Here is a 25,356-nt window from a genome sequence, read left to right as displayed (position 1 = left end):
CTCAATTCATTTCCTTGCCTGTGCACGTGCACGCTTCATAAAGCTTTTAAAGGAACCATAGTCTTAATTTCAACTATTGAATTTTTTGTCTCATAATACATTCAGGCGAAAATCCCTTTTGAAGCCTCTGGGTGCATGTGGAAGCGGCCGCTGTTGCGACCGGGGTCTCCAGACACCGGAGGTCCGGGATGAAGTTGTCGAGGCAGGAGGAAGAGAGACTTGAAGAGGGTTTATTTACAATATGTACATTGCGAACTCCCTACACGGTGAGCTCTCAAACGTGGCAGGCCTCTACATGTCTCCTAACATAGCGCTACATGGTGCTTGGTTCTACATGGTTCTGCTCGGTTCTGCTCTCGAAAAAAAGCACACACGAATGAGCCGTGGGGGCTCATTATAAAGGGTCTGTCCTCCCCAGATCCCTAGATCGGGGACCGCGTACAGAGGGCACCGTCCAACCACGGATCACACATTACCCGCGAGGGTGACGAGCACGCACGGTCCACGTGAACGTTCAAAATTGAAGCGTGGTCACTGCACGGCCATGTGGCACGAACGTGGCTCCTCCTCGTCAAGGGGTGTCGCTGGGCGAGGGGTCTGAAGTTGATGACTGCATCCATCGAAAGGGCCGCCGTAAACAAGCTTCAAATGGTCGCCGAACGACTCGTTCAATTAGCGGGACGATTTCCGGCCGCCGCCGCCGCCGTCATCTTCCAAAGAAGAAGCGGCACTTGTGGTCTCCCGAACTGCTCACGGTGTCGTGGCGGCAAGACGCCGCACCCTCCGGCCAGGGGGGAACAATACATGGCGGACACAGGCCGCCAGCCCGTTTGGCGACTAAAAAAGGAACATCAAAAGGAACGCCGATCCATTGTCAGACCTGGCGCCGGTCCTAACAGTAGGCAGCCGGTCGTTCGGTTACTTGTTTGAAGATTAAAGGAGCGCCGCTCCCTCTTCCGCTCTGGCGCCGGTCACAACAGCTCGTCCGCCGGCGGGAGAAGCGACCTGAGGGTGACCAGCTGCACAGGTTGCCCGAAGTGTCGCTGTGTAGTGCTGTCTTCCAGGCCACTGCTGATGACGCTCAGCCAAGGACTCTTTCCCTCTCGCTCCTTGTGGCTCCCCTCTGGGAAAAGCATTCATACACACCACCACAGGCACGGGAGAGCACCCTGCCCGCACTGAGACACGTCGAGTCCGACAAATTATCCAAAAGCAACCTTACTTAAGCGGTATTACCAAACACAAAGCAGCAATCGGGACGTTTCTCTGAGGTTTCACCAAAACTCCTAATCCCGATCCGATAATAATCTTCCCATCAAACTGCTTTCAAGAAAACTAACTGTCAAGTGATGCGCTCACCGTGGCATACCCGAGTGCTTGCGTGAGCAATCCGCCGTAACCCACCAGGTATCATACTCATAAAATAAAGCATTTTACTTCACGCTATCTTTTAGTTCCCGAAATTTAGTGCCGCCAAAGCCAGTCGTCAATTCCTTTTGAGAAGACGAAAGCATAACTGCCGTGCTGCACCTGCATTAGGAACATCTTTATTATATATCCGCAAACGCACATCACAGTGCTCCTGCCTGGATGAGATACCACCTAACCGTTCCCTTGCTGTTGCCACTTTCACAAAGCATACATATAAACTCACGAGCTAGCTTTTCTTACACACCGGACACATGCGAACAAAACATTAAATGAACAACAAAAAAAAGTTTCGCATGAATCCTGAAAAATCTCGCAAGCAATAACTTTGCGTCTCTACGCTCAGTCATAATTAGTTCATAACGTTGCTCCTGCTCATTTACACGTATCTACCATGACGCAGGCCCCTATGCGTGTCGTTTATGCAATCGCACAACGCTTACCTTAGCTAAACGTACAACGCCCAAGAAATGAACAAAACCAAAATTGTGTTACCTAAACACTATTTGGTAGACGAGATTCTTAAAAAACACATTAAAATCCAAAACAACTTAAACAGTCAAAAGCAAATTTCAAAACAAAATAAATCCACTAATGACCATCGTCAAAAGCTCACGGATGTCTACTCCTTTTTGGGACTAACGCGCGGTGTCGCGTCCTGTGGGTCTTTCTAGGCGAACGGGAAATGGAACAATGGCAAAACCCATTCGCTTCGCCTCCGACCCCCGCAAAGCTCTGCGCTGACAACCTGCGTTCTTACTCTCGCTGAGTACCTCGCACTCCCGCAGTCCATCAAACATGCCGTCGATAGAGCGACGAAAGGGTCTGCCTTTCTACCCAACGTGCTTTTTTTTTTTTCGTTTTGTCCGGCGGCTCGGACGCATACAAACCAACTCCGGTGCCGATGACAAACGCCTAATTCTGTACGCTCTAATGCGTGTCACTATCCTTCCAATAGATCTATACAACGTATATAGGCTACCAAAATGATAGAGCGCTAACGAAAACAAGGTACAAACGAGTTATTTACAAAATCACAAAAACAAACAAAATGTTCCTTTCAACAGTCCCGAGTCGACGTTTTCCGAGAGGCTAACAGCTGTTCGCAACAACTCTGAGTCGAACTCGCGGTGGTCGCGCCCGGAACGATTTTCTCGAGAAACGGGGTCTACAACACGCGTCAATCGCCCTGCTACCGAACCCCGCGACGTTCCTCGAAGCCGACTTGCTGTCGCTTCCTGCCCCTCGAAAACCACCGACTCTTTTGCCCCGCACCCCGTCCAATGCACCGCGAGAACAACGGAAGGGTCTCTTGCCCTTCGACCACTTACGCACACCATGCGCTTCTCTTTTCTTTGTTCTCTGGCCGCTTGGACGCTTGCGATACGGCAACTTTCTTGAAATTTCGCTCCGCCATTTGAATACATTCCTCAAACGCGTCGCGATTTCTGCCTGCCTGTTTTTACGGCGCTTTCTCCGTTTTGCACGTCTCTTGGTGCCGTCTACGGAGCCTTTCGCCCATCTCTGATGCTCACCAGCACCCACATGCTCATCTGATTTTTCGCGCGGACTGTCTGGATAATTGCCTAGCAATCTCTCCTTCAAACACTGCCGCGTACGATGCGCTTTTCTTTTCCGGCGGTTCGGACGCACACGATACAGACCCGTCAGAGATGACAACGGCACTTTTCTCGCGATTTTACCACGCCGTTTGAAACCCTTACTCAAACGCGTTGTGCTCATCTCGAGCTTTGCCTTATTGTTGCCCTTCGGACGCTTTCTCCCCTGTGCACGCTTCTTTGTGCGGACCTGGGAGCCTTTCGTCCTACTCTGACGTTCTTCATCACCGATATGCTCCTCCGCCATCTCGCGCGCCCAGTCCTGATGATTGCCTATCAGTTCATCGTAAGACCGCGGCCGCGTAGATTGCGCACTTCTGTTCCTTACTCTCCGGCCGCTCAGACGCCTGCGATTTAAGCCAGTCAGAGAAGACAACGGGCCTTTTCTCGCAAATCCGCCACGCCGTTTGAAGGTCCTCGTCAAACGCGCCGCGCTGATCGCGAGCCTTGCCGCGCTTCTGTTTTTCGGACGCTTTCTCCGTTTGGCACATTCCTTGGTGCCAAACCTGGAGCCTTTCGTCCGCCTCTGACGCTCATCAACATGGTCTACAGGGCTGCAAGGTTCGATGGAACACTCTGTTAATCTTAACTTCGTTTCCCCCACCACGGAACCCTCACACCCTGCTGTGACCGCGAGCTCTTTTCCCTCAGAATGGGTTAAAACCTGTTCCATTCCCTTACAGGCACTAGCCTTCTCTTTGGCCTCAAACGGCACCGCCGCTATATCTACAGATATCAGACCCGCAGCACTCTCTTCGGCCCTAAACGGCACCGCTGCTGAAACGCACCGTTCGTGCGGTACATCTGCAAATTTCTGACCTGTAGCCCTCTCTTCGGCCTTAATCGGCACCGCCGCTACGTCGCACCGTTCGTGCACTTCATCTACAGATGTCTGACCTGTAGCCTTCGCTTCGGTCTTAAACGGCACCGCCGCTACATCGCACCGTTCGTGCGCTACATCTACAGATGTCTGACCTGTAGCCTTCGCTTCGGTCTTAAACGGCACCGCCGCTACATCGCACCGTTCGTGCGCTACATCTATGGATTGACCACTCTGCTGCAATGCCACCAATTCACAATTAAGCCTTTCTATCTCTTCATCTAATTCCTGCATCCTTTTTATATGTTCTTCATGCCTGCGCTCAGCTTCCAATTCCTCCTGGCGCCATCTTTCCTTTCTTTGCGCCCTTTGTACTTCCTCCTCCTGGTCCAATAAGTACATATTCCCGAAGTGCTCGATTTCCTCATTGTCACTATTGCTTTCGAGAATCACTTCGCGGAGTTTAGAAGCAGGCATATCATCATTAAAATCTAGCTCCAGATCCCAACACAGGTTCAGCAGGTTCTCTCTCGTCAATCTCGTAAGATCCATGGCGACTACTTTGCTTTGGCTCAGCTGTGACAAAACACAAACCCACCAGCGCTTCAATTCTGGGTCTAGAGAAATTGAAGCCTGGCAAATCTCACAGCGGAGACCACAAGCTTAAGCACCCAAGTAGCACTACGTGGCCAACATCCCTCTCTACTTTTTCTTGTTAATTTTTCACTCCTGCTTTTTACAACATCCTAAAATTTAACCCGCAACGTACCCTTAGAAATTTTGAAACATTACCCCTTGTTCCTATTGAATCATCTAAGCTTTCCTGCTTTAGCGTACTTGCTCAGATAATCATCCAGTGCTGCCTTGTGCTGAGATAACAACCACAGTGGCCAGGCAGTTGTTGGTTATATCTATCTTTTAACGAATTTAGGCTAAAAGACTCGATATATCTCAAGCACAAAGCCAGGCACTCACCCCATTACGTGCGGTGGTGGTACGCTGCTTCGATCCCGCCGAGTTCCAGGGCTTTCGGCTGGCCTCCGGTACATGTCGCTCTCCGTCGCAGACTCGTATCCCACCGCTGCCAACCAGCTGTTGCGACCGGGGTCTCCAGACACCGGAGGTCCGGGATGAAGTTGTCGAGGCAGGAGGAAGAGAGACTTGAAGAGGGTTTATTTACAATATGTACATTGCGAACTCCCTACACGGTGAGCTCTCAAACGTGGCAGGCCTCTACATGTCTCCTAACATAGCGCTACATGGTGCTTGGTTCTACATGGTTCTGCTCGGTTCTGCTCTCGAAAAAAAGCACACACGAATGAGCCGTGGGGGCTCATTATAAAGGGTCTGTCCTCCCCAGATCCCTAGATCGGGGACCGCGTACAGAGGGCACCGTCCAACCACGGATCACACATTACCCGCGAGGGTGACGAGCACGCACGGTCCACGTGAACGTTCAAAATTGAAGCGTGGTCACTGCACGGCCATGTGGCACGAACGTGGCTCCTCCTCGTCAAGGGGTGTCGCTGGGCGAGGGGTCTGAAGTTGATGACTGCATCCATCGAAAGGGCCGCCGTAAACAAGCTTCAAATGGTCGCCGAACGACTCGTTCAATTAGCGGGACGATTTCCGGCCGCCGCCGCCGCCGTCATCTTCCAAAGAAGAAGCGGCACTTGTGGTCTCCCGAACTGCTCACGGTGTCGTGGCGGCAAGACGCCGCACCCTCCGGCCAGGGGGGAACAATACATGGCGGACACAGGCCGCCAGCCCGTTTGGCGACTAAAAAAGGAACATCAAAAGGAACGCCGATCCATTGTCAGACCTGGCGCCGGTCCTAACAGTAGGCAGCCGGTCGTTCGGTTACTTGTTTGAAGATTAAAGGAGCGCCGCTCCCTCTTCCGCTCTGGCGCCGGTCACAACACCGCGTGATATATAATCAACCGACGATGTATGGTTTCGAGATCGAACTAAATTAATAATTCATGGGCCTTAACGTCCCAAAGGCAGGGCGTGCGATGACCTGGCTTCCCTCTTGTGTCCCGCGTTTGCCCGCCCTGTCTTTTGGAATGAACGCTTACAAACTAGTTCATCTCTCTGTTATCGTAATGAATATGAGAGTCGCGGTATAGGGGAGGGTCTTCGGAAAAGTTGACCAATCGATCTAAGCATGTTTCTTTCCACGGAGAATATAGAAAACCACGCGCGGACGAACAAACGTGCACACCCAAAACACCGCGCATACCTCGTTTTTCGCTAGTTTCATTTTGAAACAAAACCCTTCCAAGTAATACAAAATCAGACAGAATAGTTCTTTAGAAAACTACTCATGATAGATAGCAGCGCACTGCAAGAAAACGTGAGCTATAAATACGTCATTCGCAAAAAAGAAGAAATCTAAATACGTATAGAAATAAACGCGGCGTTAGGAAAATGAATTACGTCACATCGCTCCCCGGAGAGCCGAACAGAGCCCCTGCACGGGTGATAGAATAATAAATAAATAAATAAGTCGAGGTTGCAGCGGTATCAAACACGAAAACGCTGGGGGAACGGAGAGAGAGTCATGAGATGATACACCTCGGTCATATTTCGTATCGGAGCCGCAGCGTGGGTGTCGCAGTATACTCATGCAGTGCGCAAGAAACCCGCAAACATGAAAAACTTGAAAAGCAAGGGCAACAGTTGCACTCGCAACGTGCAACGAAAGCGGATGTAAAAAAAAAAGGGGGGGGGGGAGGGAGAATAAATGCTGTGCAGCTATGAAGCCTTAGGGCAACATAGGAGGAGAGGAAATCGTGAAAGTGAAAAAAATCTGTTGAGGCTATACGGTGACTGCAACGTGCCGAGGTGATACAATTAGTTTAAGATGTCTAACTTTTTGTTGTACGATAACGCAGCTATCTTATAGTAAAACTGAGTTTCTTTCCTGTATGTTTTACTCTATCTCTTTTTTTTCTCCATCGCTTGCTTTAACTGAAGCGTATTTGCAACCTGCTCATGCGCGGCATATTGAATCGAACATGTGCGGCTACAGACACAAGAAACAGCTGTGCAACTGGTATTGTCAAGTGCATTAACAGCCCCGTCGCGGTGGTCTAGTGGCTAAGGTACTCGGCTGCTGACCCGCAGGTCGCGGGCTCGAATCCCGGCTGCGGCGGCTGCATTTCCGAAGGAGGCGGAAATGTTGTAGGCCCGTGTGCTCAGATTTGGGGGCACGTTAAAGAACCCCAGGTGGTCGTAATTTCCGGAACCCTCCACAACAGCGTCTCATAATCATATGGTGGTTTTGAGACGTTGAACCCCACAAATCAATCAACGATGGTTTTCTGGCCCGACATGACACTATAGATGTGGCTGTAAAATTCAGCTTGACAGCACAGTCATGGTTAATAAACACAAAAATGAGCGCACAAGGATTATCATGAAGTGGCAAACATAACGCGTGAATACTTGACTTGCGTGAGCAGACTGTCAATAGTTCTGTCCGATAAGGATCTAGCCTTTTTGGACAGTGGAAACGCCGCAGGCGTTAAGGAATCACTGTAAGACAAGGTGGGCGTTGGTAAGGTGGGGCTCATATACATAGACATCTTATCGGTTTTGTTATGTTTGTTTGCGATTTGGGCTTATAGTATGTGCTTACGAAATTTTTAGTCTGATCTGTGGGGTTTAACATCCCAAAAGCGCCATATGATTATGACAGACGCCGTAGTGGAGGGCTCCGGAAATTTCGACGTGCACACGGGCTTACAGCATTTTCGCTTCCATCAAAAATGCAGCCGCCGCAGCCGGGATTCAATCCTGCGACCCGCAAGAAATGTTTCACCTGTCAGTATATATTCCACAGCTTTCCGATCAAACTTTCAGTTGGTACTCGGCGCTTGTCCGTGTCTTTTCTGTTCCCGTATCGCGGTCGTATTTCAGACCATCATGAATCACCAACTCGCCCAATCCACCATTTAGACAAATGTTAAGGCGAAATCCTTTAATGGCTAATAATCACCGTGTCCCTCCTCCGTTCATCCGTGCCTTAGATGATAGTAATGACGATGATTGATATGTGGCGTTTAACGTCCCGAAACCACCTTATGATTATTAGAGACGCCGTAGTGGATGGCTCCAGAAATTTCTATCACCTGGGGTTCTTTCACGAGCACCCAAATCTGAGCACACCATCCTACAGCATTTTCACCTCCATTGGAAATACAGCCGCCGCAGCCGGGATTCGATCCCACGACCTGAGGGTCAGCAGCCAAGTTAGATGATAGCAAGCGCTACCTCGAAGAGTATCCGCTCTTGCACTAGCTTCTCTTTCCATATTTGTGATGATGTAGTATATGAGAAACATATTGGGGGACAGATCACTGCGCTGATGATTGATTGATTGATTGACTGATTGATTGATTGATTGACTGATTGATTGAGTAAGTGAGTGACGCCACAACTCGAGATAAAGTTAATCAGGTCATAAAAGATCGCGATTCCCAGATCATACCTGTCACATAGTGTGACTGGAAACACGCGTAGACTCGCTTTTAGAATGACGAAGAAAAGGCCGAGGCGCGCTTCGATGCGGTCAAATCACTGCTGTGAGTCAACCGCTGTTAACCAATGTTAATTACTAACCACCACAGCTGCGAGTGAACCAGTTAGGCGACTAAATAAACCAACCTACTCGCGAATGTGCTGATTCATTCACCTCTCTCTTCAGTCATTCACGAGCGGCTGGTTCACTAACCGACTGGTTGATTATCAGGTGCGCGGCTAACGCTGGGAGTAAACAGAAGAAATAAAATTACAGTGTTTGTTTTTTATGTAGGGTGCGAGTGCGTGGGGAGGGTGGTGTAACTGCAGTTATTTACGGTTACTAGACCAATCGTAACGGCAGTTGTAGAGCTAACAAAGCCCTGGCGCCCGCAAGATAGAACAACAACAATGCCACAGCAGCGGCGCAAGGAAAGAAAGTCAGACCAGATACACACCCTACTCGGCGTTCCCCGCCATTTTATGAACAGCCCCAGGGTCCGAGGGGAGGGTATACCCTCACGTGGGAGAGGGAGATAAGGTAAGGAAAGAAAAGTTGTTACGGGCGCCCGCGCAACTGAACGTCTACGAAACGGAAACCAACAAATCATATAAGCGAAGTACACACATTTCCAAAGGAGATGGAGGCCTATCCTCCTCCTCCGTTACAGGTCCCCACCAGGAGCCGAGGCATTTCCCCGCGGTCCCAACGGCATTCCACACATCAGCTGCGGAGGGTGAAGGGACGGCTATGACTAGTGCGCCTTTATTTTCTCCATATTCTTCTTCGTTTTCTTCTTGAATTATAAAGGACGCGAGAGCGCACCGCCACCGCTGCCACCACTCCAAGAGCGGTGACCACGTCGCCGAAAAGAGGAGCCAGAGAGAGAGAGAGAGATGAGGTGATTGCGGAGACGAAGCGGCGGAAAAAAGAGCGCCCATCCGTAGTGAGAGAGAGAGAGAAAACTGCAGTAATGAAAACGAAAAGAAAAATAGACCATAGTTACGGACGGACACTCACCCGAGGAGGAAGGGAGGAGTCCCGGTGGAGAGGCGGCGCGGACTGGCAGAGAACCAAAAAAAGAAAAGTGAAACGCGAAAACATACAGAGCGATGACGTCGCCTGAGGAGAGAGAGCAAAAAGAGAGACAGGAAGCGGAGGCTATGCAGCGCTTCCTAATGTCGCGTAGTGAAGAAGAATCAACTGCCGCCGACCAGGGGTTGTACTCGTAAGCCTTTATCGTACTTTTTTACCCCCTATTCCTTAACGTCCCTCGCGCTGCTCTTAAACAACGAGCGAACAACGGCGACACGACGACGGCAAGCTCCTCCTCCTTCCTCCACTCATCTCTCTTTCTCCTTATAATTCTTCCCCCGGAGCCATTAAAAGTGCGACGCGACGCGTTAAAAAAGCGGAGACGATGCCGTCTTCTCCCTTCCTTCCTAACTTGCTTCCTTCCTCTACGCACACATTCCCTCGTCTATTTGCTTTTCGAGCGTATTACCCGCGCCGCGCAAGATGTCAACCAAATCACGCCACTGAGTCATAAAAGAAAGAACCGCGACCACAAAGACGAACACACACGGAGGCCCGTTTTTATTCGAGCGCTCGCAGCAACCAGGGTGTCGGGAGTGCTCATTTTAACGCACTGCGCGACCACTGAGCGGTGTATAAGCACCGGCTAAAGCGTGTTCTAGTATTTGGGTTGGTTGGGGACGCTTAAAAAGACCAAATATAGCAGTGTGCAGCACGCATTCCGGCCGTGCAGGGGGTAGAGCGCGGCTACAGCGCGCTGTGAAGTGTACGGCACCGAATACCGTGTACAGCCGCAAGCAGCTGAATGCCCTAGCCGGAAAAAACGTTTCACGAAGGTCTGCGCTTTGTTTCGAAGATTCGATACGCGGTTTGGCCAATATTCACATTGAAATCTCAGTGCACACGTTTGACAAAGCTACAATCAAGTGTATACTAACAAGTGTTTACTCCCATGAGTTCACTCATTTACGTTTGTTTTGAACGACAAAACATTTATTTACACTTATAGCTATAAACACATTAAACGAAATCACCGAGACACGTCTGTTCTATATTCATACAACAAATAAGCTAATACACGGAATAATAATAATAATAATAATAATAATAATAATGATAATAATAATAATAATATATAAATAATAATAATACCCTTCATTTCTTCTAAAAAAGCAGTAAATATGGCTAGGCCTGCAAATTACCAAATGGAGGCTACAGTGGCAGAGCCTGGCAGGCAGAAAGCAAAACCGAACGCGTTACGTGAATTGTAGTTAAACGCACAATAGAGATTTTAGGGCATAACAACATGCACATTAGATCAGAAGCAGATCTAACTAAGCCCTTTGACATGAAAAAGCATGCAGATGCGTGTATACTAGTTAGTCATGCGGGAACCTATGCACAAAATCGTCTTTGGCTAGAAATCGTAAGAGAGTGTTTCAGTCAATCACTATACGCAGGGCATCTCATCAGCAATGAATTCCAACCGCCCAGTGGGAAAAAACACGCTTGCAAAAGCGCAGTTTCGTAAACTAAGTCCCTGTTGCATATCTGTGACAAAGAGTTCATTTTCTTGAGCACCGCGCGAAAGTTCAGTAAAGTGCCCATTATGTGCTCTGCGGTTTCAGAGCGAGTGCTGTGAGGTGCTGCACTGACACTGACAAGTGCAGCTGCGGTGTGCAGCTGTGAATGGACACTGCACACCGCAGAGCTGCCTGGCTGCACTTCCCATCGATCACTTTCGATGCGAAGAGCGAAAATTCCAGCAAGCCGCCATCACAATAAAAGGCGATAGCATTCGCTTTACTCATAATACTGCAACACTATTCCGTTTATTGAGCGCAACAAATGCATAATAATCGACAGACTTCGGGAGTATCTGAGAATTAATTCATTTTGTTTCGTTAACTATCCACCCTTTTGTCGCTAGTTTCACGTTGTAACACGGTGAACACGTTGTAACACGGTTGCTATAATTTTGTTGAAGTTGATCCATAGTTTCTGTATTCCTCTAAGCAAAATTTGTGGCCATGTCATTCTCTTTTTTGTTGTTGTTGTTTACTGATGTCGCGCCCCTACAGCGTTTAGAATAATCAGGACAGGGGTACCTAAGGTTGCAATATTAATAATAATGATGAAGATGATCATGATTATCATGATGATGATGATGATTATGATGATTAAATTGCTGGCATCGTTCGATCGCGAAAACTGTGTCCCCCCAACATTTCCATCACTATCATATGTCTTTTTTTTTTACGATATAGTGAAACTAATTTATACAGTCGCACTTTAAGAGGCCCGTATGCGAAGATGTCGACACACCAAGTACAGACACTTTTTCCGTACCTTCTATATTTCGTCGTGCAATATGTTTCCCCTGAAGCGAGAGAACGAAAAGAAAAAAGCGTACGAGCACTCCATCACGTTTTTGTGCATTCACCGAGCCAGGGGATTTATACACGTTTCACTAACTCCACTGATTCAGGCCCGGCATGCCACCGTTTACGAAATCCACGCCATCTGAGATATACGATGGCGCAATCTGTCGGGCCAGAGTTTTTCGCAACGCGGGGGCGAAGTATATTATTCACTCAGTCGGCTCCGAGTGTGTCAGCCGCGGCCGGCTGCAGCTCACTCTCAAGATCCGACAACAAAAAAAAAACAAAAAAACAAAAAAAACAGGAGATTTCTGGGAGATAACTAATCTGCTCTCAAGGTATAGTTTTTTGAGATCCGCTTTCTCAACAGTCTGGGGCTACTGTTAGCGCAACTATCTTGACGAATCCCCGAAATTTATTATAAGTTTGCACAACGAAGGAAGACAAAATGATTGAACTGTTTTCACTCGACAGCTTTTGTAAGGTCAGCTAAAGAGAGAGAAAAAATATTAACGCGATAGCGTTAGAGAGCTCGTTTCGCAGATGCGTCGGCGTCGTTGGTTGTGGGCGAAAAATCGTCTTATGCGTCAGCATAAAACTGAGAAAGATAAAAATAAAATAAACGGCATGACCACGTCCGAGTGAGAATCGAACCCAGTTCGTTTGCACGGCAAGCAGCTGTTCTACCACACAGGCACACTTCTGCTTGGAAATACAGCGAAAAAAATGTTCCTTTGCTTGGAAATGCAGTGAAGACAACGTTCACACTATACAAATACACGCGTCCTGTACAGAGGCTTCACAGTACAACATGCGCTATCACCGTAATATTGCGTGGTACAGATTTCACACGAATAATAATTACACGTGGTTTAAAGCACCCTATACCCATCACAGGATGCAGTCGCAGGATAAAGCTTCACTGACGCAAGCCACTCTCAAGTTTATCGGAGGACCACCAGGTGGCGCCGTTTTGTTTGGCTGGCTTTATGCACCACAGAAGTGATTTATGCACCACAAAGAAGTGCTTTATGCACCACAATGACAAGGATGAATCAAGTGGCGCAATGGCTCCATTTTGACAACGAGAGTGGGAAAGGTCTGAGAAGAGGGTTCCTAGTAGTACATCAACAGGCCCAGATGGCATTCCAATTATGCTGATAAAGACATTAGGTCCGAAGTCTAAGCAGGCTCTGAGAGAGGCAGTGAGCAAAATGATAATCGATGGTGAAGTCCCCGATAGATGGAAACTTAGCAGGATGAGCATGATCTATATAGGAAAGGGGGGCAAAGCTGACATAAACAACTACCGTCCTATAACAGTGACATCAGTGGTCTACAGGATCGCGATGCAGATTATAAAGGAACGACTGCAGGCATGGGTAGAGAATGAGGGGGTGCTCGGGGAACTGCAGAATGGGTTTCGGAAACACAGTAGGTTGTTCTCATCTGTTCTCACTGACGCAGTGCATCGAAATAGCAGAAAAGGAACACAGGCCCCTGTGGCTAGCATTTTTGGATATCAAGGGAGCGCCCGATAGCATGCTTCAAGAGGAATTGTGGGGAATACTGGACACACTAGGCGTGGAAGATGGAGTCACTAATCTTTTAAAGGATATCTATAAAGGTAACAAGGTATACTTATAAAGTGGGAAAAACAGGTATCCAAGCCTGCAGAGGTAAAACGGGGGCTTAGGCAGGGGTGTCCTCTGTCACCCTTATTGTTCATAATGTACCTACAAGAATTAGAGGCCAAATTAGAGAGAAGTGGACTGGGCTTCAACCTTTCTTTCGTCAAACAAGGAAAACTCATTGAAGAGGCACTACCAGCATTGATGTACGCAGATGATATAGCTCTAATGGCCGACAACAAGGAAGATTTGAAGAGATTGATGGACACCTGCGGTAATGAGGGAGATAGGTTAGATTTCAGATTCAGTAAGAAAAAATCAGCAGTCATGATCTTTAATGACAATGAAGCTAGTGAGCTTAGAATACAGGAGGTCACGCTAGAAATAACAGATAAATAAATATCTGGGCGTATGGATAAGCAATGGGGAACACGAAATATACGTGACGACTAAAGGCAACAGGAATGCAGCGGTAATGAAAAACAGGGCACCGTGAAATTACAGTAGGTATGATGTTGTGAGAGGAATATGGAAAGGGGTCATGGTTCCTGGTCTGACGTTCGGCAATGCGGTCTTGTGCATGAGATCAGAAGTTCAAGCAAGATTAGAAATTAAGCAACGTGGAATAGGTAGGCTTGCCTTAGGAGCTCACGGGAGTACACCAAATCAGGGAGTACAAGGTGATATGGGATGGACATCATTTGAGAGCAGGGAAGCTAGCAGCAAGATAAAATTTGAGAAGTGATTGAGAGAAATGGGGGAGGAGCGTTGGGCTAGGAAGGTATTCAGCTACTTGTACATGAAGAATGTCGATACAAAATGGAGGAAGCGAACCAGAAAATTGACTGGTAAATACTTGGAAAACAGCAGGGGGCCAAACGAAAAAGAATTATCGGTTAAGAAGAAGGTGAAGGAAGCTGAGACCGATATGTGGAGAATTGGCATGATTAAGAAGTCTGCACTAGAGATCTATCGAACTTTTAAGCAGGAAATTGCCAAGAAAAGGATCTATGATAATACTCGGGGTAGTTCTCTACTGTTTGAGGCCAGGACGGGAGTATTGCGAACCAAGACATATCGGGCCAAATACGAAGGGATAGACACGGTATGCAGTGCGTGTGGAGAGGAAGAGGAAAGTGCCGAACACTTGATAATGTTCTGCAAAGGGCTTCACCCTACAGTTCAGGATGATGGCGCAGAGTTTTTCAAAGCACTGGAGTTTGGGGACAGGGAGGGCAAAATAGACTTTAAACGGGTAGAATTAACTAGAAGGAGGTTATCTGATAGGTGGCTAAAGTCAAGGCACGAGTGAAAAAATTAAACCCTTCACTGCAAAGTACGAATTTAAGGGGGAAAAAATAAATATAGTTTTTAGTTCATTAAGTATTACAGCTTGGTGGCGCTAGCCACCACCCAATCTAAAGGGTACAGCCATATCCATCCATCCATCCATCCATCCATATGGGAGCTGCAAAGCACGGTGTTTCCGCCAGCGCACGAATTATGGGTGCTACACACACTTTTCTATGAGATTCGTTCTATCGGCTTCGTTCGACTCCACGTATAGCCTGGGGCCACTTCGTCGCAAGACGAAGTTCAGCAAATGTACAGCAGTTCCACTTCCTAACTCTAACTTTAAAGGCGCGCCAATTCAAATCGGCTCACGAAGTTCGAAACGATCGACTGTTTTATCCGAAACAAACGTTGAATCCCAACAATAAACAAATCCACAAGTTTGTTAGAAGCCGGAAGCAAGATTACATAAATCCATGTTCTACCCATCATTCGCGTGGAGGCTGAACGACCACAGTCGCTAGAGTTCCCTTTTCTAGACATCGCAAAATGAATACAGACGCTGAGCTATATATAGACAGCGGCGCAGACACAAAGGCAAATTGAGTGGACTGAGATAGCTTACAGCATAGAGTAAGCATCAACACCAAAACTGGCTTGGGGAAACTTTATAATAATACAGAACAAACCCGATACAAGGAAGCTCGCGAGAAAAGGAAGAGAAACTACGCACCAATGTACAGATGTGACTGAGTAATCAAGCGAATAAAGCTCAGAATCAGAAGCCACAGTGGTCATTTGCAAGCGACTCTGAGCACGACACTAATTCGGACTGGCTAAACATCACAATGACAACACCGCCAATGTACAACGTCGCACCGAGCTACAAGTACCACGAAAGCACCAATTCCGCAGAATCTAAACAACGGTCTTTTGTTATCACGCCTAATTGAAGACGCTGGACCTTCGACTTCCGAAGAATAACGAACGCACTGCGACAGACCACAGGAAGAGGTTCTACGCTACAACATGACGGAAAGCGCATGGAACGTCGACGATCACAAAAGCGAGATGTACAAAAAGCGAGGATGAGCAGCAACCACTGCCGCGCGCGCGCACTAACCAACCATTAAAGCCGAACGAACGATACACAATGAAAGCTTGTCCTCCAGTGCATCGTTGCAAGGGGGGGGGGGAGGGGGGGCTCTCGAGCCTAACGGCGAATGGCGCGCCAGCTTTCGCTGAATCCTTCCCGCTTGAGAAACAAACGAAGGAAAATAGAAAACAAAGAACGTGAAAAGAGTGAAGAGAACGACGCGACCTACGAAGTCATCTGCAACGTGTAATGACGCAATGAACAGGTTCCCCGCCGTTATTGTGCGCGCACAACCTTGTTACGTGAGGAAGGACGGTAGTGAGAGAAAGAGAGAGGAGGGGAGAGATGAAAAGGGGGCGAGCAAATATACATCACGGGGGCAGCGCGTTCCCAAACAACCGCTAAGCGAGAGGTCAAAGAACCGACAGGCCCGAAACATAGACGCAACGAGCGGTCCAGCGTTCGGCGTGGCAAACAGGCAACCTATGGCGCCATCATCAGCGGAGGGTAAGACGAGCCATTCCCTACTCGTCACCCGCAAACTTCGTTCCTCTCTCTCTTTCCAACATTGCCGCATACGCAACGCCACACGCAGCCACCACACCGCCATGCCAACAACGCTACGACCACATCCACCATCGACACCAACGAGCACGGACGACGGACACAGCGGCCATCCCTCCAGGGTGGGGTGGTTACATGAAGAGTACGACCACTCCCTCCATTGGAAGAGGGGGGGGGGGGGATAGGTGGAGGACGAAGTAGCTATGAAAAGAGGAAGACGAGAAAGAAAGAGAGAGAGAGAGTCCTAAGAAATAGAGAGAGTGTGTGTCCGAGGAGATTCTCCGGACTAAACGACAACGAGAATAAATATGCTGCCGTCGAGAAGCGCAATTACCTTTCGGAGTGCACGCTCCTTTTGAAACGCCAGCGGCGAACAGCGCGTGGTGGTGGTTTGCGATTAATATCCCTGGCGGCAGGGCAGCGCAACCCAGCGGAGTCGCGGGAAGCGATGTTAAATGCATTGACCCGCAGTGCGGAAGGAAGAAAAGACGCTACATAATTGCGCCGCGCAAGCACCGAAGCCGATCGTGATTGGCAAACCGCGATATATATACCGCATCCATCGCGCCAAGATTTGCTTGACGGGAGCACGCGCCTAATCACGAGAAGGAGAAGCATGGACTTGCATGGAGTCTCGCCACGCAGGCGCAAAGGTAATTCTAGTTTGAGAAGGATACGCAGTGGCTCTTGAGCTACCAAGTCGCGTCACGCGCACGTCAGCAAAACTCGCTAAAGAGTCATTAGCCCTCTTTCACACTTCCGGGATTCAACGTCAAGTTTCCCCGAGCTCCCGAACACCTTTTTCGGTAGGTTGTTCGAGCTGGCTTCAACATGTAAACGCGGTGGAAACAAACAATGCCTACAATAAGACACCACAAGACTGTAACCATGACGGGTAAACGCGGAAAGCTTCAGGAGTAAATAACGCGCTCCCAAGAAGAAAAACCCTATATGTACAGACGAATCCACTGTTAAAGGGAACACCTGCGTGAACAGCGTGTTTAGATTTCGCAATCTTACGGAATCATAGCATCTTAGATATGCATAAGGCGACTGGTGGTTAAAAAGTACGACTCCTCTTGACAGACTATTGGCTTGCATGAAGATTGTTTCCTAATCCACTTGCTCTTAGAGGGCCAGGAATATTGATGGTGAGCATTCGAATGTTCCCTTTAACAGTGGACCATACTGTGCATAGCCAACATTAGACACTGTTCCACTATAACGCACAGGCCCTTCAATTTCTGTTGGAATGAGGAATTGCGCGAGTACGAGTTCTTGAATATATTTCCGTCGGCAACGGCTTCAACATGCACGGAGAAAGGGAAACTGGAACGGTACGATGCTTTACTCCGGTGGACATCACTCGGAAATGTCACAGCATATAACCGGAATGCCATCGTCGAAGCTACTCAGTCACCACCAAATAACCGGAATACAAGTACGTAACTGCAATTCATATACGAACGACTTGAGATCAACGTGTCTTAAGGTGTGAGGAACATACCTGGGCTACCCATGTTGAACAAACTCACTTAAGCGAGAAAGCGTGTACCAAAGAGGACGGGTGGCCGTAATTACAATAAGCAACGGCTTGAAGCAAGAAGCACTCAAAATGAATCTTCTTTCCGTAATATCTCGATGTCTCCAAGAATGACGCAGGATTCTCCACTCACATTATCTTTTTAATTGTTTAAAGCTGTGCAGCTGCATTTCAAAAATACGGCAAACTCGAAAGAGGGAGGCCGAAAATTCGGAGGACATGTGAGATTAAGAAGTTTGCAGGTATAACGGGGCAGCAGAAAGCACATGACCGGGTTGATTGGCGGAACGTGGCCTTCGCCCTGCAGTGGACGTAATCAGGATGCTGACGGCGACGATGAGGATGATGATGAAGCATTTTAGCGAATCGTTCTTCAAATACGAAATGCCGTCAGCGGACCCACTTGCGCTATTTTTTCAGCAATGAACATGGTGTAGAAGGAAAACTGAGCAGAATAGAACGCCTCATTAGAGAATACATACATAAAAAACAAATTGGAAAAAAGTGTGTGTGTGGGGGGGGGGGGTGCCAGAAAACCCAACGCAACGCAAATGACACCCTTCACACATTGTTGTTGTTGTTGTTGTTGGGGGTGGTGTGCGTGTGTGTGTATGTGTATGTGCGTGTGTGTGTGTGTGTGTGTGTGTGTGTGTGTGTGTGTGTGTGTGTGTGTGTGTGTGTGTGTGTGTGTGTGTGTGTGTGTGTGTGTGGTGTGTGTTCCGCGAACAAGTTGCGAAAACCACCAGTGCCATAGTAGCAAAATTTCGGCCCTTGGGATTTACACCGACATTTAAGTGTTAGCATCACAAAACAACAGCAGTAAATATCTTCCCATACATATTTGTGAATTATTGATTTGTACACTGAAGAAAAATTAAGAGATAGATGAGGTACAAAACAATGAAAAGGGAGGGAGATCAAACCGAACAAAACATCCGGTTTAAAAGGTTACGGGTCTCTTCAGCAACAGGAACACAAAAGAAAGAGCAGAGACAAAATATGCCGCGTCACTGCGGATATATAAGCAGCTGGTACAAGCTTTATAGTTGTTTTGAGCGACCAATGCCAGCTGGGTCACACTTGTACAACAACCCCACATCGAAATTCGCCGCGATTACTGCGGACGTGTATGCGGTTTCCATTCAAGAATTGTGCAGGGAGCAACGTCTTTATCACCCGCACAGCCTATACAGTGATATCACCACACAAGAATAACAATGGCCAAGCGACGAAAAGTTCGAAGCTACACTGGAATGAAGCATCTACCGCGTATATCTGCACAGCTTCCGCAGGAAAGTCGTGTACCGAAGTTTCGTGTTCGATGATGAATTCCAGGAAGGACGCGCAGCTCTTGTTACTCTTACTTTTTTAAAACTGCATAAAACACTTCGGAGCCGAGGGTTAACTATAAGCCAGGCGTCGACCCTCGCGCTATACAGAAGCCTAGGCTACAGCGAAGTCATCGCAAGAAACGGAAGTGAGCACAATTTCAACGGGTCTTGCAGAACGCGTCACTGGTTCGATGAATGAGGATGGCATGCCCTGAACGCAACTATACGCTTGCACAAAACATGTGCATAGAAAACGAGGAATAGGATGGAACATAACTAGCATAATGAGATGGATGTTTGGTTGGCTATCGTACACGATGAAGAGACATTCTATATTGTGAGGTATGAAAAACAAACCCTCGACCAGCATCATAAACATATAGCAGGCAATGCCAATTAAAAAAGAAAAAATTAACAGGACAGAGCCAATTGAAATTTGAGGGGGAGGGATGTGCAGGAGTCCAACCCCAGTCGAACAGGACGAGAAAAATAATAATAAAGGCTCTTGGTTTGGTTTACAATGTTGTTCTTGTTGCGAACATGTTTGAACGAGTTAATCTTCAGTGACGAATTCTTGCGATGCGGAACTTAATGGGGCTGTCTTGGAGTTCTAGCTTTTTTTGTTGTTGTGAGAGTAGCAGTTGCCTGTTGATTTACCGATGGAGAGACAAAACGAGAAGTAGCGATAGTATAAAGAATGAAAATAACGAAGTGGTCGCGCATGGTGAAAGGCGTAGAATATCTAAGACGAAACAGGATATCGCGTATATTAATTCAAGAATGCAATCAATCCGAGCGTGATAGGGTACGCGCTGTCTTATGGGCGAAGTATGCATCGACGGCATTTGCCAGGTAAAACGTGAAGGGCACAAACGCTTTAACATTCATCAACGAGACGGCTTATGCAACAGCTCTGGAAGACCACAACGCTTTGACGAGGTACGGAGGGCACGGGGAATCAAAACACATTGCACATACAAATATCAAGCGGACTATTCTACGTGGTGCCGATAGAATTCAAGGCAACTGTGCGCGTTTAAATCGCCACGTGCGTTAATTCACTTAACCCTTTTTCGTCCGTAAAGTGTCTCGAGCCATCCTCTATACAGGTATACTGACTCAATTTTTTTGCCTCACTGAACAAGGCGCCGGAGAAACGCCCCTGCAGTTATAGCAGCTTGATGTTAATTTCATATATGCAGTGATACTACGAATATAAGAAAGAAGGAAAAACAAGCCATTTCAACAAGGAAAAGGATAGGGGTTTCTGGGAAACACTACCATATCGGTTATGAGTTGTGTTAATATTGCGTCGCACAGAAATGTAGGCCGGAGCGTTGGCACGATTGTATACCGCACAGGCCCGTAGACAGGAATTTTTTTTTTTGGGGGGGGGGGGGGGGGGGGAAGAGTGGCGACATTTGTTGAAGGCGTTGAAAAACACACATCATTATATATTCTCGGCAAAAGACCCCCTCCCCTCCATCCAAATTTCATTCGCCCCGCTCCTCGTGGCTGCTGCCTTGTATAGCAGCTGAGGAAAAGAAGTTCGGCTTGCGACGGTTCATATACTGCGCACTTTATTCCAAGAAGCCAGATTACGATTACGCTGGAAATGCGGACCTGCGCGCCGTTTGATGCATATGACCAAATCACTCGGCTCCGTTAGATACCCGATTGCCAACAATGCCACGTTTGACAGGCACAGCAAGCACAATTAACATTGTCGTCACTCAGCGCGAACTATGCGTCTAGTGAGTAATAGTGAACGTCATTCGACTGCTCGGTACTGAAAACAAGTAAATATATCAATACGTAAATGATCCACCCAAGGGAATATAATTCTCAATAGAAATACACGGCGGTTAACCAAGCTGAAGCCGCTAAGCCGACCTGCACATAGCAGGCAATAGCAGGAACTCCGTATACAATTGAACCTGACCATAATTTAGTTCGCTACATCCAATATTCGTTGTAACAGTAGAGACAAAGTACGACTCTAATAAATCAGCGATCTCGCTCACGCAATAATCCTAGATCAGAAACCGCATTATTCTAGGCTTTAAACACACGAAAAACATGGGCTTCAAAGGTTTTCCTTTTTTGTGCATACGTTTTTGGTGGTGCTACCGATTACATAAGTTTTTCTACCTTTTTTTTAAGCGGGGGGGGGGGGGGGTTGGTGGAGGGAAGACTGGATGACCGAAATTTCCGCAACATTTCGACCCAATTTTTACCCATAACATCAATATCCCAACTACGTTATGAAAATAAGAGGTTCCGAATAGTCTTTCAGTATTTATTTTTATTTCGCTCTTTTTTCTGCTACCTTTCAAGTTCTGAGCATCGCGCCGATCCAAATGCGTCTTCGTCACAGCCGATAATAAAGCGACTCTCTCGTTTTCGGTTTCGTAATAAAAAGAATTAATGTCATTAAAATGGAGCGTGCGCGACCAACCACACCTGGTATTTAGTTCGCTATAACTGATAATCCGCTATTAGTGTTCGTTATAGCGAGGTTCAACTTACAAGTACCCGCAGACAACGAAATGTCCATCGTCAGTTCATCACAAGGGCCCGTGATTATCCGTGGGCTGGCGGTTGTCATAATATAAGTGGCGAGTATTGGCGTAAATAAACGAGAAGCCACCATTCGTGCTTCACGCGAACTCGACACAAGTTTACGAGAAGACTGAGCCCTGACGTGACGACAAATCGTCCACGAGGGCATGTCGCTGAAACGAACGTTTCGGCAAAGAAAACCCGCGTCATCCAGTCGAAACGTCGCATCTATCGACATTAACTGTCCTGTCTATTTCGTCACCATTTTTTCGTCAAGCCGCTTCAACTGCGCGAGTAAATAGCCGAAGATCACGCACATAAGGCGAGAATCACTGTAGTCAGCCATAGTGTTTCGTGTACAATGACGGCACACTTCTATAGATCAGGGTTTAGTATCTCTCTAGCCAGCCTGCCTTGTTCCGAATACAGATATCTTAACAAGAGAACTGATGCGAGCAATTTTGTATTATATGCGTATATATTAAGTAGCGTAGTTCCACGTGTAAATGATGTTTTCCACTTATTCTTTCAACACAATCCTATTAAAAGACGTACTCAGCAGTGAAGGCCATCCACGAAACGAAATTCACACCCTTTCGCCAATACAATAGGGTACTGTTTTTAAGATTTGCCTTTCGTAAAGGCCGAAATGCCGCTGTGTACGCCGGGACAAACACTTTCAGCGCCAGAAATCGCGCTTACGCACGCTCGTCTATAAGCACAGCGAAGGATAACAGTCTTGGCTAAACGTAAGACATACCAATAACAGCATATAAAATGTTATCGGGACACAACGTCATAACGTTAGTACCAAAATGAAGTGTCGCGTTCACTCTTGCCTTCGAGTAACGTACGATTAACGATTTATTTGTTTCTATAAAGTTACTTGTATTTATGAGCGTTTAAGACAAATATAAAAGTGAGGTTGGATTATAGGCTAAGTCTACCGCAACCATTCATCATCCCGCCTGCATAATAAGCGTCTTTCACCGTAACAGGATATTCTGCTTCTGAACAGTCTATAGTAGTTGGCTAAGGTTGCACGGCGGGCTTGTTGGTTATTCATGTTGTTCGAGGTACAGCGCATCCAGGACGGGACAGAGAAGAAGAATGTGTTCTGTGTCTTCTTCTCTGTCCCGTCCTGGATGCGCTATACCTCGAACAACAAGTCTATAGTAGTCCTCTTCTAGTTGTTTGGGTAATTTTTTCGTGCATTATCAAACCCAGAAAAAAACCATGCACACCTCGAACAGAAGTAAAAAAGATAATGAAACTGCTTTCCAGATTGTAGTTCGTGCGCTGACTAACAGTTAACTACCCATTTCCATAAATCGAACGGAGGCTTGTATTTTATTAGAAAATGCTAATTTAAGACGAAACTATAACGCAGGCATGTTAAACTTGGTTTACAGAGGAGATGTTGATGTAGAGGGCGCCATATAGTTGGCAACTCGCTTATAAGCGACAGTTAAGGCGCACCAGAAACAGCTCCAGTCGGGCTCAATATGCTTTCTAAAGTTGAATAAATAGATTCAAATCATAAGACACTCACAAGGTTTATACGTTTCCTCGGGACTCACCTTGTTTTCAAAATGTGCCAATCTAGTTCATCATCCCGCAACAAACCTAATGCTTCATTACTTCAACGAGATCACGTGCGTAAGAAGTTTGAGTCTACTCATCAAGCTATATTGTGTATTATTTCAAAAGCTTCTTTCGTCTGGCACAGACACAAGCTTTATTATAGTTAAAGCGTCTGCGTAACACCATGACAGATGTACAAGACAGTCCGAACCGTCCAGCATAGTCTGCAATCCTGGTAATCAGGGGATTCGAGAGGCGTGCAGCGTTTTGTCACACGACAACACTTCACGATGCCACCTGCGAGCATTCCTAAATTGGGAAGATGAAACGGGCGCAGTGTCCATAACACCTGCGCGAGCCGCGGCTGATGCTAAACAAAAAACGAACACGCGCTAACGTGCTACGCAGAGAACACAATATTTGCGAAAGGTGCACACACACGCGAGTAATCCCCGGTACAATCAAGCCAGCGCCAAAAAACACGTCGTCAGCTGTCCTTTCAGATGGCAAAGAATCGATCGCTCGAGACCGACGCCAAGCGCCGGGCTACGTGCAAGCAGCGGGCATATGCCATTCGGAGCGGAAACGCCCCCCCGCGCGAACTGTCAAAATGCCGGGAGGGAAATCGTTTTTCGGCATAAAGGTAACGCAAGCCGAAATAACGGCAGTCCCGTTTAGTCAACTCACAAATGTACGAGAACGTTTCACGATCGGAGCCCGACCGTATAAGAAGAGAGCTTTTAAAACTGGCCGGACCGGACACCCCAGAGATCGCCCCTGAAAACAACGGGCCCCTCTTCTCTCCGGCGACGAAAACGTGATCACGCGTACGCGTTTGTAGAGGCGATCGCGGAGACCTGTCGCTGCATTCGGACATTTTGCGCTACAGCGGGACTGTGACGCTTTCTATCCTAAACGTGAAGTTGATCCGTTAGCGATAAGAGGTATCGGTAGTAAACACAAATTCCAACGTGCGCGGCTAAACGCAAGGGAGACTTCGAAAACGGGCAACATGGAGGAGGTGTCGAACCACACAACTGACTCACCGGGTTGCTGTACGGTTGCATGCTGAGGCGTATCCCATCGCGAACCATTTTCTCCCTGACCATGATCTTGAGCTGCATCTTGGGAAAGCGCACCAGTTCGGCCTTGCCCTCTTCGTACTCGTCCTGGAAGTAGCGAAGCGAATCCGGCCGCACCACTGCTTTGTCCGGCGCCGGCGGCGGAGCCCAGTCGTCGAAGCCGTACTCGCTGGCCGATGCCGCCGAGACGCGCGAATGCCTCGCCGCTTCCTCCAGGGTGAAGTACACCGACGTGCCGCCCTGCTCAAGCAACACTCGCACGGCCTGAAGCACGCGGTCCCTGTGCCTCGGATCGGTGACGCCGATGGCATCCAAGTCAGGCTCGCCAATCTGCTTGCAAATCTCCAGGTCATCGTATCCGTTGTCCACGAAGCTCTCCGCGTACTGAGGAAGTCCCAGGGTGCGAAGCCAATCGGCTACGATACTCTGCTCGCCGGCGTTCATGCTGAGGCCATGCCACTAGCACGCGCCGCGCGACACAACTGTGTTTTTGTTCCGTGCGGGGTTTCGCGAGTGAGTGGAAGGGAGCGCGCTAAAAATGACGCGAGCTCCGCAAAAGCTGCTCCTACTGCTGCCGCTGCTGCCTACGCTGCTCGCGAGCTCCCCGCGATCGCTCCATCACGGAGAATGGCAGCCGGATGTGGTTGCGAGCGCATGCGCGAGAATCGGGTTCTGATGTCACGTCCGCTCACGTAGAGGTGTATGCTGCCGCCGCTCAGCGGGGCTTCACAGAAACTTGGCGCCGCCGGCGGGCCAACTGAGAGTAGAAGAACGGGGGTGGCTGTCGAGAGTCGGACGAATAGCCTAGAGCAATTTCACTTACATATGCGTCGTTCGCATAGCTACAATGTAGCTGAAGAGC

At 47.9% G+C, this 25,356-nt stretch overlaps 1 protein-coding gene across 3 annotated transcripts in view; it reads right to left on the bottom strand.

Annotated features, from left to right (window-relative positions):
- Positions 1 to 25,075, bottom strand: part of LOC119174539 (SAM and SH3 domain-containing protein 1) — a 347,279-nt gene extending 322,204 nt beyond the window's left edge. For all 3 annotated transcript variants that reach the window (XM_037425489.2, XM_075895480.1, XM_075895481.1), the window contains exon 1: positions 24,459 to 25,075. In XM_037425489.2, coding sequence (XP_037281386.2) covers positions 24,459 to 24,938 — 480 coding nt within the window. In that variant the 5' untranslated portion in view covers positions 24,939 to 25,075. The remainder of the gene's footprint in view (positions 1 to 24,458) is intronic.
- Positions 25,076 to 25,356: the final 281 nt, after the last annotated feature.

Source organism: Rhipicephalus microplus, chromosome 5 (assembly GCF_043290135.1).
Source record: "Rhipicephalus microplus isolate Deutch F79 chromosome 5, USDA_Rmic, whole genome shotgun sequence".
NCBI lineage: Eukaryota > Metazoa > Arthropoda > Arachnida > Ixodida > Ixodidae > Rhipicephalus > Rhipicephalus microplus.
Note: the sequence above shows the minus strand (reverse complement) of the source record. Positions and strands in the feature narration are given on the sequence as shown.